General features: G+C 40.3%; 1 protein-coding gene across 1 annotated transcript in view; it reads right to left on the bottom strand.

The window, feature by feature from the left end:
• Positions 1–15,347, bottom strand: part of LOC145401342 (sodium-coupled neutral amino acid transporter 7-like) — a 43,518-nt gene that overhangs the window by 9,936 nt on the left and 18,235 nt on the right. Inside the window, exons 5-8 of the mRNA XM_080273667.1 lie at positions 11,875–12,007; positions 5,405–5,516; positions 2,614–2,718; positions 1,206–1,402 (exon numbers count right to left, since the gene is read on the bottom strand). Coding sequence (XP_080129793.1) covers positions 1,206–1,402; positions 2,614–2,718; positions 5,405–5,516; positions 11,875–12,007 — 547 coding nt within the window. The remainder of the gene's footprint in view (positions 1–1,205; positions 1,403–2,613; positions 2,719–5,404; positions 5,517–11,874; positions 12,008–15,347) is intronic.

Here is a 15,347-nt window from a genome sequence, read left to right on the forward strand (position 1 = left end):
TCCTCTTATTCTGAATTATCCCAATGGAATAAAATGCTCATCTCCTTCACAGACATCTAAAGAGGTACTTAATAAGCCAGTGTACAAAGTATGAAACACAAACATCAGAGAGAGTGGTGGTGAGACTGAAGGACAGTAGTCATGAGACAGGTCGACTCTGCTACCTTGCTCACCTGCATTGCCAGCCTCACAAGCTTGATGTGTTTCCTCTTCACTCAAATGTCAGTCAGGGTCGTGCATTAGCACTTCTTATGTAGAGGGGCTTCAAGCAATATGAGATATGCAGAACTCCATGCATTATGCTTTAAAAAAAAAAAAAAAAAAAAAAAAAAAAAGTCCTTCTGCTTCTGAGTGACTTTATGCTCCCTCTTCTGTCTTTCCTTCATTCTTTCCTCTTCCTTCTGCCTGTGGGTGACTCTACACTGAGTGACAAGCCAAATGGTTTCCTGTACACCAGGAATCCATTTACTATGCTGGATGGTAACCATATAACCAAATTTTGGCACCTGGTGGTTTAGTGGGTAATTGCGACACTCCAATCGGATTGAGCTGGTGAAGGTTTATATGCAAGGAATGGTTTGGGTTTACTGCTCACGTAATGCCACTCAGGGATGAGTGATGCTGGTCACTCTCTTCTTAAATGTCACGACCAACTTGCCTTGCCCCAGGCTCCTACGCTCCTCATGGGGCAATGTAGGATTGGATGATGAATGGAAGGAGTATTAAATGACTCGGCCACTAGATCAGCTACAAGTGCTTGAAAGGGCTTAATGCAACAAGATATTTATTATATTCTGAGCAAGAATATTGCAGACACTTTTTTATAAAGTTAACTTCTGTAGCAGTGTAACACACTATGCTCAGGGTGCAACTGCCTGCAGAACTGTTTATCTAGCTAAAAGGTTTCACCATGCTGAATGGGTTAACAGATGTTCAGTTGCTTGTGAGGGTTGCTGTGTACACCAACAGATCCTTCCCCAACTTTCCACCTCCAGAAGCTTATCTACCATGCTCGAGGGAGACTGTCTTGGTGCCACTGCATGAAAGTGGCTCTCTCCAGCATCATGATACTAATCACTATTAATATTTTTCTGTTCTAACCTCTATGCTTATTTAGATATATGAATGAATAACTTGTAATTCTGTAAGCTAATCTAACATATCTCATCCATGAACTAAGACAGAATAAAACCAGTGCTAATTACCTGACACAGAACATGAGTATTGGGTATGTAGTCCAAGACTTGATAGCAAGGAGGAGGATAGCTGTGAGTATATGTGGTTGTGTGGCATCATAAGACAACAGCACATCACCATCAACCAGCGACCCAAAGGTGAGATACCCATAGTTGGCTGCAAATGTATATACTATGAGGACCATGATCACTGCAACTACACACGCCTGAAATACAGCAAGGGTTATATGAATATAATACAGTATCATCAGTTCTGAATTCAGAACTAATGGCTACTGACTTCCAATAGATTGGCCAAAAGACAAGATATATTCATATCTCCAAGTATCTCAACTTCTAACTTCACGGCTGCTACAACTTTTCACCTCCCATTTCTTGCACCACTTTCTATCTTCTTACATGAAGGACAGTGCTCCCCCCCCCTAAGTTAAGCAACATCATTACAGTGACCTGAACTACAGTACAGGCTCAAGTGGTAGTATCATAACCAATGGAAAGAGTTAGTACCATAATGTGAAGTACATAGTACTTGAGAGAAGTTTTTTTATTTTATTGCCAAAGTTAAATAGTTTGTTAACTGCTTTTCACTCTGCTGATTTCAATAATCTCAGTGCACCTGTACACTTTTTTTCTCCACATGGATGCAAAGACAACTATTTTTTGGTAACAAAGAGGTTAATAACCTAGGCTATTTCACTCCTACCTTCCTCGATCACTTTCATCAACACAGGATTAATGGCAACAGCAGCTTCTGTGCCAGCAGAGGAGGCTTCAACATGCACCCACCTGTGGTGAATCCCATGTTGCTTTACAAACTAGTCCAACCACCCTTTGCTGGCACAGAACTGCTGGCACAGCTGCACTTCCATCACTTGTGCCACTTCAGCATATATTTTATTGACTTCCACACACACCTGATGGGTGCTGATGGGAAGATTAGTTCCATGTTGGGCACACACATATTTTACCAAGATTTTCTCTCTCTAGGTATAGTACAAGAGGGATGGATGACTGGTGGGGATTTATAAAAGGTGCTGTTTGGCTGAAGACTATGAATGACTGTGGTGGCTAAGTGTTTAAAAGTGTGAGGTGCAGTGTTGGGTGGAGGAGTTGGAATGTTACTAAGGCACTGGAGTTTTTGGCAGTTGTTTTTCTTCCTTGTGGCGAGGGGTAATGATGCAACAGAAAAGGGTAGGATGGGTCTTGTGCTGAACTGTGTGCCTATCTATGCACATGGTCCTCTGTTGGAAGCATTTTTTTCCTTGGTGTAAGTAGTCCTAGAGCATCCTGTTATTATTCTCAAGGCTTTTGTTTGAGTTTTTTTTTAAGCTTAACTAAATTTGTGTTATCTGTACTTTAACTAAACTCATTATTGTTTTTTCTCATCTGTTTCTTTTCTAACTACTGCTGTACAAACCTTCATAAAGATAGAGGCCTGATGATCTCGCATGCAGGAGTAAATAGGGACACTGCTGACGTGGCACTGGTATCCAAAACATATGGTTGGGACAACATTGAAGACCTGGAATATTTTATCTTTAGTTACTTCTCATCAGTCATTATAAATGGTATGATACTGGATAATTTTTACACCATATACAGTAACCGGTACAAATGGTGTCGTCATATACAGTATGAAACGTGGCACTGTAATTTTAAGCATCTGGATTCAGAGGCAGAGCAAAACTTTTTTTTTTTCATACTTTTCAAAGGTAAAGTGATTTCCTTATGGTATCATAATACATACCCCCCCCTGGGGGGGGGGGCCAGGACTGAGATTAAAGATTTGAGAGAAAAACATGGGATTTGAATCGTTCCATGTGTACGAGTGTATATACTGTATATTTTTTGTGTATATGTATGTATAATGTGTGCGTGTTACCAGCGTGTGTGTGTACTTGTTCTCACTTGTTTGTTGCTTGTATATTTATAAAGTCTTAGTTAATTCTGTGAGCTCTCTCGACACGGGTGTGACTAAAATTGTTTTTAATATCAATGACTTTGGTGGAGCTTGGACTGGCGCGACATAAAGATTTGTATTCACCAGCGATATTTATAATGCTTAGAGTGCAGGAGAGAAATGAAACTGCTTGACTCTTTTGTGTATAATTCTTGTCTGGAATAGCTGCGTGTTGGTGCGTGAACACCACTGCGAGCATAAATAAGGTTGAAGATTTTGGTTGGGGACAGTTTTTTCTGGGTTGGCATCGAGATAGGGTGTGTTTGACTGAGAGAGAGAGGGAAGAGAAGCAGTGTTTTGTGTACTGTATATATTTCTGAACATCTTTTTCACTTCATATCAGCATCCTATCAAAAGCATTGCTGTATTATTACTATTATTATTGTTATTATTATTATTATTATTATTATTTGGGGCAACTGAGTGCAGGTTAGTTATTTTTTTGTATGATTTTATTTCTTCCGTTTGGCAAGTTTGTTCCCAGACTTTAATGGGATTATTCAGGGTATCATCAGGTTGATTGTTTTTTTTTTTCATTTTCCTCATTCTTTTGTGTTTTCATTATCTCACTGTAAATATTGTAAATATTATTAGCTTTATTATATTTGGTATATTTTTCATTGGGTTTACTTTGCCCTTGCTAACATCAGCCGTTTTTATTTACTTTCAGACCTGCGTTGCGAGATTGGAGTTTGTTTTTTTATTGTTTTTCATCACTTAACCATTTGTTCATTTCCCTCTTCACTTTGTTTTTTCTCTCAGTTTTTACACAATCAGACTGTTATCTTGTGTTGCGTACTCCCATCCCGTAACAGAATGTATTGGTGCTGTGACGAGGAGAGGTAGACTGGGATAGTCTAGTGAGGATGGAGGATGACAACTGGGTGCAGAAGGTGAGAAGTGTGAACAATGGCAGTAGGGTTGTGAAAGGCAGACCAAAAAAGGCCTGGGACGAGGTCAAGGCTATGGGACTGAACAGGAAGGCTGCCAGAGATCGGGCAGCATGGACAGCTGCCATTAGGTCATTAAGGCCAACGTATGCAAGCATGCTGGAGCCTTTATAAACAAGATAATACAATATGATATGATGACAATTACCTTACTTGTGTGCCTGGTGAAATTTGTTGACCTATTTGATGAGTATTATGGGCAACAAAAATTTTACCTTCATGAGAGTATAGATTTAAGTGACAGTGGGAAGGTTCACTCTGGTGACTGCCTCAGTCAGTATCTCTTTAGCTTGTTAAGGTCAAGTCATGATGTGGTGGCCAGCAGTCCAGTAGAGACACAGCAGACATCAACAGATTCTCCTCCCAAGTCAAAGAAATGGCCTCAAAAAGATAGACTTCCTTTCTCAGAAAACACTACAGGCTCTCCACCACAGTCAGAGGACCTCCTAAAAGAGAGATGACTCGCTGTAGTGGGAGGACTCTGCCTCACTGGAGGACCCTATCTACGGCAGTTGGCAGACTCTAAACACCGGAAAAGAAATCGTGCTCCTCTGATTGGGGAACCACAGTTGCTGACTTCTTTATGTTAGGAACTGGCCCACAACAGAAAAAACTAATTCCAGATACATCACTGCCTCTGGAAAATGGGGACAGCTAAGGGTTTCCACAAAATGACTGGGGTCCCTTGAGAAAGTCTTCTTTAATGTTAGCTCAATCTGAAACAAATTGCCGAAACTCAAAGCATTTATACATAACATTTCAATGCTGCGGCCATTAGAAAGTCATGAATAAAAAGTGATAGGAGAGATTTTGTTGAAGAGTTTGAAATTCCTACTTATAAAATATTTCATAACATTTTATAAGTAGGGGTGGGATTTTAATTTATGTCAATGTTATGGAACCTGGTGGTTTAGTGGGTAACTGGGGCACTCCCATTGGATTAAGCCTGTGCAGGTTTATATCCAATGGGTGATTGGGGTTTATTGCTCATGTAATGCCATTTAGGGATGAGTGAGGCTGGTCACTCTCATCTCAAATGTCAGGACCAACTTGCCTAGCCCTGGGCTCCTACACTCCTCATGGGGTGACATAGGACTGGATGATGGATGGATGGATGGATGGAAAGGTACACTTGATTATAAAAACCCAATGTACTTGCAACAAAAATCTACCATACACCCTTCAGAAATGCACGGCTTGCTTTACGGTAAATTCCCACCAATGGGCAATCCTTGGAATGTATCTTCCTCTTAACCCAGCAACCCTCTATAAAAACTATGATGCCTTTATGGTGTTACCTGAGTCCAATGAGCATCATATATTACAACAGGTCCTCTTTGATAACTTCCTCTGTAGTATTCTGTAATGATCACTGCCATCAGGTACCATATAGACACCACACCAACGTAACTGGAAATAAAATAAAAAGTAAGAATGTCAATATATCTGACGTTTTGTATACCTCCGTAGACTGAAAAACACACACACACACACACACACACACACACACACACACACACACGAGGTAATAACACCAAAACAGCTTGAATTCAGGGATGGCTCATCATGTGTCACAAACTGCTGAGATTTACAGCAGAATGGTTCATATCATATAAGAATGAGAGGGCTGGGTAGATTGTGTCTAATCAAATCACAAGGAGCTTGACAGGGTGCTGCACAGATGACTGCTAAGGAAATTAAAAGTTACTTGAGAGGTGAATGGAAAATTGCTAAACTAGATGGAAAATTATCTAGCGGAAGACAAATAAGAACAGTTATATGAGAATACAAAACTCAATGGAAAAAAGGGACTAAAGGAGTACCACAGAGCTAAGTTTTGGCTCGTATTAAGCTTTTATTATAGTAAAATGATGAATGGGAATAGAAAGATCAGAGCCAATGTGCACATGATTGGTTTTGGAGGTATGCAGAGGGGGGAATGCAGTGCCATGAAACGTGACATCTGCAGAAGTGAGGAACGCTGTGAAACGGCTAAAAAATATGAAAGCAGCTGGTGTTGATGAGGCGCATGCACAGATGTTTAACTCTTGGATTGCACAATTACCATTTTTTATCCCACCTCGTGGTATGCAAAAAATGAAGGGAATTTTTCTTTTTTTTTTTTAGCTTTTGTTTATTATAAACTTGAAGAAAAACATCCAGGACATCATCTGGTGAAAAAGAACATACTCTCTCTCTGTCTTTAAGTAGGGCCATGCTATGTTTATATTGGGGAGTAGTGAAAAAAAAAAAAAAACTTTTTTTGTGTTGTTTATTATAAACTTGCAGATAAACATCCAGGGCATCATCTGGTGAAGAGAAAAAACATCTCTCTCTCTCTTCGTCTTTCCGTAGTGCCATGCATAAGTTTGTGTGTGGGCGGAGTAGTTGGCTGTGATACAAAGCCAGCACAGCCTGAGCTGCGGCTCGCAACGAGATGCTTCCCAGCCTGAGCTGTGGCTCGCAATCCACAAGTTAAGTGTAGTGGAGAGAGTGGAATGAAGTGCTTGTTGGAGATATGTTAGAAGCCATGGATAAGTGAAACTGTGCCAGTAGAGTGGAAAAAGGCTGTGACTGTACCCCTGTCAAATAATAAAGGAGTGCAAAATGAGTGCAAGACTAATTGTGGCATAAGTTTAAGTCTATTGAGTGTTGTAAAAAAGGTACATGAAAGAATTTACAGAGAAAGTAAGGGAGATACCAGGAGACCTAGTGAGTGATAAACAAGGTGGCTTTAGGAGTGGCAGAGGATGTGTGGATCAAAAACAGTAATTTCTCAATTATCCGGACGGCCATTACCCAGATGCTGTGATCCGGCTGTTTGAAACCATTATTCGTACATTTATTCATAATATCAGCACAGAATGCATGTGTCCAGGTGGAAATTAAAGACACGCGAACATTTTTGCGCCCAGCCAGGGAAGAATAGCCCAGTGGCACCACCCTGTCTGGCTGGGTAGTTCACCCAGAGTCCGCTAGAGACCCCCTTGGTCGTTCCCAGTTCCCGCCCAGCGACAGTGTAGTAAGCAGCTTCTCTCGGACAGTTGATATGGCAGAGAAAGTGGTGGTGTTTGTGGTGGTTCCCTAACTGCTTCAGGCCTAGCTATTCCTTGCAAGCCTCTTCCTAGGGTGTGTGATGATGACCCTTCCACCAGGGAAAAAGATGAGGGTAGTGCTGACTCTTTAGAAGCAGAAGATCCTGGTAAGACTGATGCGGGTCGAACTGTGAGCGTTGACAATTTTTTTTCTAGCTTACTATATTCTACCATGATTTTATTCTATTTTACCAAGATTTTATTCCATTTTACCATTATGTTTCTAAGCCCACTGCATTTTTCTTGTGTAGCCATTTTTTTTTTTTTTTTTTCATGTCACTATATGATATTGCTCTGTGATGACTGCTTGTCCATCCTTGATGAGTCTGCTTCACCATGGTACTGCTTGGCTGTGGTTTATAGGTCTGCTTGACCAGATGGATTAGTGTTAAACAGCTGGAACAAGTGTTGTATGATGTACTGTAGTGGCCTTTTACATTGGCTGTCAAAGTTAGGTTATGTACAAATGGAGGCCAGAGGAGAAGTCCATTATCAGGATGGAGCCATTACCCAGACATGCCTTTGGCTCTATTACGTTGGATAATTGAGGGATTACTGTATTTGCATTGAGACAGATGGTGGAGAAGGCTTGTGAGAAGGATTATAAGGTGCTTATGGCATTTATGGATTTGGAAAAAACATATGACAAAGTAGGTACAGAAGGATTGTGCAAGGTTTTGCACATGTATAGTGTAGATGGTAAGCTGCTAGATGCAGTCAAGAGATTTTATGATGGTAATGAGGCAAGAGTAAGGGGATATGGGCTTCTAAGTGAATGGTTCATGATCAATTTTGGTGTGTGACACAGTTGTGTGATGTCCCCAAGGTTGTTCAATATATATATATGGATGGGTTGATGAGAGAAGTAAAAACACACATAAAGGAGAGAGGGATGGCATTGGTAACTAATGGTGATGGATGGAATATCTCAAATTTGTTGTATGCTGATGATACATTGCTACTTGCAAATACCGGATTAGAACTTGGCAGAGTTTTGTAGATGCCTGTGAATATCGTGCCTTGAAAGTAAATGCAGAAAAGATTAAAGTGATGGTTGCTGAAAGAGGTGACTCCCAGTGTGACATTAGAGAGAGAGAGACTGGATTGGTGAGAGAGTTCAAATACCTGGGTACAGTGATAGAAAAGAGCAAAATGTGCTAAAGATGTGGAAAGTAGAGTGACACAAGGAAGGAAAGTAGCTGGTGCTATGAAGGCCTTGATAAAAAACAGAAGCTTGAGTGTTGCAGCTGTGCGAGGCGTACATGAATAAGTGTTAGTACTAACAATAACATATGGGTGTGAGACTAAGGTGTGGCATGAAAATGAAAAGTCAGGAGTAAGAGCAGTGGAGATGGGACTGTTGAGGAATGTACATGGAGCACAGAGAGTTCATAAAATATGGAATAATGTGATTTGTAAAAGATGCGGAGTGGGGGAGTCTGTGGACACCAGAATCGAAGAGAATGTACTGATAATATATGGTCATGTGGAGAGAATGGATGACAACAGAATGGTGAATAAGATATATCTGAGTGAATTTGAAAGAGGGTGGAGGTGAGGCAGGCCAAGAAGAAGGTGGAGAGATATGGCAGATGAGTGTGAGGAAAAGGTATGGAAGCTGGTGAGGCTAAGGGATTGACAAGAGATCAAGCGGGCTGGATGAATTTTAAGTGAAGATACGCATGACCAGGGATTTGGCACCTCTTTCTAACGAGAAACCGTTTGGACTGACTATCGGATAGGCACATACGAAGCTACAGTACGTGGTGAAACCTTTTGGCTTATCAGATGGAGCCATGATTCCGTAGGCTTGAATGATGTGTGAATGGAAGCGTGGCCCACTGAACTGGGCAAACTTTGGCTGTCTGGACGCTGTTACTTCTTGCCCCACCCTAGGGTGGGAAAGGAGGTCCAGATGATGCTAATAATGACGATGATGAAAATTATATGCCAGAAAGCTTAAGCAGTTATATAAACATGTTTGCTGATGATGCAAAAATTATGATGCAAATTCAAAATGGTGACTGTTGTGAGGAACTGCAAAATAATTTCAATAAATTGTAGAGATGGAGCCATACTTGGCAAATGGAATTTAAAAAAAAAGGCAATGTTCAAGAAATGACAAAAAGTGGCAAAAGACCTAGTTTTGTGTAGTGTATAAAACAGGAAGAGAGATAATCAGCAAAGCAAGGGATGAGAAAAATCTTGGAGTGACCATAAAGGATGATCTGTCACCACAGACATATTTAAATATCACTGAAGGGGCATGAGGAATGATGGCTAATATGAGAGTGACTTTTAACTATCTGGATGCAAAGATGTTGAGGGAGATAATTGTGTCCATGACAAGACCAAAACCAGAATATGCTGTAGTGATACGGTCACCTCATTTAACCTGTGGATTGTGAGCCACAGCTCAGGCTGGGTAGCGTCACGTTGCGAGCCACAGCTCAGGCTGGGCAGCGTCATGCAGTGAGCCACAGCTCAGGCTGCGCTGGCCGTACATCACCGTTAAATACTCGACCCCTACGCAAACTTAAGCATGGCGCTACGCAAAGATGGAGAGAGAGATTTTTTTCTTTTCACCAGATGATGCCCTGGATGTTATCTTCAAGTTTATAATAAACAATTTTTTTTTTTTTTTTTTTTTTTCATTTTTTTACTACCATACTCCCCTGCGTAAACTTACGCACGGCACAACACAAAGATGGAGAAAGAGTGAGATTTTTTTTTTTTTTAACAGATGATGCCCTGGATGTTTATCTTCAAGTTTAAAAAAAAAAAAAAAAAAAAAAAAAAAAAAAAAATCCTCACTTTTCTGCGCACCATGGGGTGGGATAAAAAAAGGTAATTGCGCAATCTACAGGTTATAGAAGCATGTAAGAAAACTGGAAAAGGTGCAGAGGAGGATGACTAGGATACTGCCCCATTTGAAGGAACTGTGTAATGAAGAGAGACTGATGAAGCTGAAATTGTCAACTCTAGGTGAGAGAAGAGAGAGAGAGAGAGAGAGGAGAACTGATTACAATGTTTACAGAAAGGTAATCTGATTATGATGTTTAAAGGGGTTAGAAAACTGGAAAAGATTGACGGAGAAAATCTGTTTGAGGAGAAAGATGGAAGGTCAAGAGGACATCAATATAAACTGAAGAGCAGATGCTCAAATGATGTTAAAATTTAATTTCCCAAATATAAGTGTACAAACATTTGGGACAGTTTGGAAGAGGAGGTGGTGCAAGCAAAGAACATCCGTATATTTAAAAGTAGATTGGATAGTATAAGATATGGAGACGAGACAACATGAGCTGAGCTCAAATCTTGTATACTGCAATGAGGTAAATGCAACTAGGTAAACTGTGTTACAGCACACTTGGATACAGAGGCTTTCATTATCAATGCGAGGGTCTACTGTATATAGAGAGTATGTATATTCCGTGAAGTGTTCTCTCCACCTGCTCACTTTTTCTTCCTTCTCCACTAGTAATCTACCATTTTTATCCTTCACTCCTCAAATAACTTCTTTGGCATCCTGTCTAACTCTCTTTACCTCTTTCCAGAACAAATTCTTACATTCCCTCCACTTTACACTCAAATTCCTTCCAAATACCTCATCCACTCTCTTCTTACTCTCTCATACTAATCTTTTCACCTCTCTCTTCCTCCCTACATATAACTCTCTCTTCCATCCCTCTCAAGTTCTCCCACACCCGTTTCTCATCCACTCACTATATGTTTTCTTCTTTTGTGCCACAGCCTCTGGAGTCAAAGGTGGGAAATGCAGTTTAATGCAAAGATATGTAAAGTAATGGAATTTGTAAAGAGTACAAAGAAGAAAACAGGAAATTACAGAATGGGGAATGAATGGAGCAGTAAAACTATAGAAGAGAAAGACCTAGGGGTACAGTTTTCAGAAAAACACTCACCGGAAAATCACAATCAAGATCACCAGAGACACATACAGTATACCCTTCTGAGAAACAAACATTGTGTTTACTTATCTGGACAAAGAGATGATGAAAAAGTTGACTGTATCAATGATTTGCACGAAACTGAAACCTGCAGCAGTGGTATGGTCACCACATAAAAAGAAGGATATAAGAAGGATTGAAAGAATACAGAAAGCAGCGATGAAAATGGTACCTGGCTTGAGGGAATTACCCTACTAGGAATGATTGTTGAAACTAAATATCCCAACCCTTGAAAAAAGGATAAGGGGAGATCTGATTAATGTGTACAGAGTATCCATGGGTATGGAGAAGCTTGATAGGGAGGACTGTTTTTGTTTGATGAAAGAGAAATGAGGGGTCACGGAAAAAAGTTAAAAAGGACCACATGCAAAAGAGACATCAAGAAATACAGCTTCCCTTACAGAACTACTGAAGTATGGAATAAACTGGATAAACAGTTGATAAATGCCAAGGATACTGACGATTTCAAAACCAAGCTGGACATTAGTAGTTATGGAGATGGGACAGTATGAGCACAGCTACTTTCCCATAAATCACAACTTGGTAAATACTAGGCAAATACACACACACACACACACACACACACATGCAACCATTTCTTTCAATTGACTTTTCATCTTCTCTTCTCCATTTATACCATTTACACTATAGTTCAGCAGTCTCACTAAATCATGTTAGCAACCTTTATTCTCCTCTGCCACTCACCTCATAAATCTCAGACCATCAATCCTCTTGTAACAGCAAGGAAAGATAAGCAGCAACGATGATACCGACATGGTGAACTTTCGATTTAAGTACCAACTGTGGCAAAAATCAGGCCCAATATATGAAGCAAACACTGAAAAATAAAATACATACCCTTATAAGAAAATGCTTAGCAATTCTATGTTCACTTAGCAGATGAAAATTTTCAAGCGTTGTACTTAAACTTATGGCAGAATGCTTATGTCATAACCACCAAAATATGGTATCCATAAAGTTATGCTGTGCATAAGTACTGTAATTCAGATTCTACATACAAAGTACCTTTCTGCATATGGTGTACAGAAAATTCAGTAAATTTTGGCAAAAATCTAACTGATCAGGGCTGGATCCAGCACTTCGGAAAAGGTGGGGTGTATTTGCCTTACAGAATTGCTGCTTAATGCATTTAAGCGATCAAAACATTAAAATGATCTTTCATTTTACTTGTTTTGATCACCATAGTATAATAATACTGTATACTCAAATGCAAGTGCAATGAGACATTTATTGCATATACAGTAAACTCTCAATCAGCTGCTGGCACATTATCTGGCATATGTCATTATTCGTCACCACTTAATAAAACCCACTGAGAAGTCCAAAAATTGAAATCTACACCATTAGTTCCACCACCCAAATGCAATTTCTTGCAGCTTTACTTGTAACTTAAATTCTGACTTACAACAGATGGCTGCATTTTGTTCTATTTTCTTATTTATTTATTCTTTTATTTTTTTAAAATCAATTCAGGTTTAATACTCAATAAACAGTACAACACTGTAAGTTGGAGGATTGAATGCAGTGCCATGAGTCTTGCCATCAGAACACTGCTTTTGATGCTATCAAATCTGGTGGTTTCTCCTATTGTGGAGTTTATCTCACTGCAGATGGTTTTACAGTACTCTATTTCTTTCTAATTTGAGACCTGTATGTCCCTATCTTTTGTCTTCTTCTCATGTTCAATATTCACTACATATATCCCACTTTCTCAATACATTTCATACTATTTTTCCTCTAGTGTGTCTCATCACAAAACGCCTGACAACACATCAGCCCCTCCCTCCTTCCCCAAGGCAGGCTGCATGTATGGCAGCCATACTTAAAGATGCAGTTCTGTTTATACTGAAGTTCCTCACCTTTGTTGTCATCCCTGTGCTTATGCATCTCCTGCCACAAACCGCAGGAGATCTAGTATCTGGTGAGTATATACCCCCTACAGTCTTGTTTTATTTCTGTCACTCATCCCCCCCCCCTCTCTCTCTCTCTCTCTCCTCATGCTGGTTAGGTCTAACTATTCTCTTTCTGCGTGCCTTGCTAACCTGCCTTGCCTTGCCTAACCAACCCCTCTCTCTCTCTCCCTCCTTTTTTTTTTTTTAATGCAAGGAAGAAGGAATGAAATGCTATAAGCCCGCAACTGTTCCCTCAGAGAGAGAGAGAGATTCAATCTGTTCATTTTGAGAAGCCTGGACACACTGCATGTAAAAGACTGGAGGTCATGCTGTAGGAAATACAGACAGAGGAAGACTGTTCCAAAGATGACCTGTTATATACATGAAGGACTGGGAGTAACGGTCACCTCTTGCATTACAGCTGAACAGAAAAGGGATGAGAGTTAGCTATTAGACAGGTGCTACATGCCTGCCATAGTGATGGAGGGATGAAAAGACAGTTCAGAGGAGAAGTGACCACTGAAGTAACAACAGTAAGGAGATAAAGATGCAACAGCATGGTGAGGATATAGAGGCTGAAGGGAAAAATCAAGAGAGTTAATGAGACAAAAAGCCTTTGACTCCACCTTGCTGAGAAGAGCTGTATGTGGGGAGCCTAACACGACAGCTGTACTCTACACAACGGTGAATAAAACTTGTGTGTAAAGTCAATAACTGTGCAGGGGTAAAGAAGGCATGGTGTTAACTTTGCACACCTAATTTCTTGGAAGCGGATTTTACAAGAGGTAAAATGATCTTTCCAAGATAAATCCCAAGACAATGAAACCCCAAGTACATTCAACGATGATGCAGGATTGAACTCGGTATTGTTAAAAATTTCAGGATATTCCTATGGTATATTCTGATGGGCCAAAAGATGTTAGAACTGAGTTTCTGATGCATTAAAAACAACACAATTACTTCTACCCTACTCAGAGATATGAAGCAAGTCAGACATTTTAAGTGTGTCATACCCTCATCCCTTGTTTAACTGCTGAGATCGACACTGCGGGAAGCAGGTGGAAAGGTGATGGGTGGAGTCAACAGCATGTGCGTGAATAGGGTTAGATACACAGCCTAGAAGGTCGCTGATGAATAGAAGGAAAAGAGTTGGTGATAGGACTGGGCTCTGAGGAACACCAATTTTTATAGCTCTAGGAGAAAAACAGTGGTTCTCTACAACGGCAGCTACAGAACAACTAGAAAGGAAGCTAGAGATGAAGGCACAGATAGAAAGATAGAAACCAAAACAGGGCAGTTGGAAATTAAAGTTTAATGCCAGACTCAATCGAAAGCCTTTGAGATGTCAGGTGCAACTGCGGAGCTTTCATCAAAGTCCCATATGGACAATGCCCAGGCGGCTGAAAGGAAGATGAGATAGCCAGTGAAGTGTTCCTGGTCGAACCCATACTGTTGATCAGAATGGTTATGACAAGAAAGGTGCTTTAAACTTTCTATGTTAAGAATAAATTCAAAAACTTTAGAAATACAGAACAGTAAAGCAATTGGGCAATAGTTAGAGGGCCAGGAATGGTCACCCTTCTTTGGAACAGACTGAACGAGAGCAAACTTCCCGCAAGAAGGAGAGGTAAAGTTGACAGACAAAGGTAAAAGAGTTTACCTAGGCAGGGTGTCAGCACAGAAGCGACAGTTCTTGAGGACAACAGGAAGGACACACACACACACACACACACACACACACACACACACACACACACACACACACACACACACACACATACAATGACACTGTCCAACATGCAGAGAAACTGTAGGAGAGCCCATGTCTAGAAGTTACATTTATATATTTTTTTCCCTTTCAGTACTGTAATTATCACTGTGACAGATTTTAAAGGTTACAGAAATGTGTTGTTTTGAAGATATCAACTACACAACCTGATGAGTTTTTCCCGCAATCCGAAACAAGTGGCCCACCGCCATGTCAGGCTTCATTCAGCTCCAAAGTCAATCTTGCACTACAGTACTCATGCATTCCTATTAACCTAACCTACTATGACCTGACCTTACCAAACCAAACTTAACTACTGTAACTGGAACTACTGTATTTGGGAATGAATGAATTTTGGGTCCAAACTGATCCATTATCCTCTGTTTGCAGGATGCCACCACAAATGTCAACAAACCTATCTTGATGCTCTTTAGTAACATAATTGTTATTGCTGCAAGGTTTGGGCATCATAAATGAATTACACAATTATGAAAGAT

Source organism: Coenobita brevimanus, chromosome 55, assembly GCF_032717465.1.
Source record: "Coenobita brevimanus isolate Jiangsu-jjx chromosome 55, ASM3271746v2, whole genome shotgun sequence".
NCBI classification, from domain to species: Eukaryota; Metazoa; Arthropoda; class Malacostraca; order Decapoda; family Coenobitidae; genus Coenobita; species Coenobita brevimanus.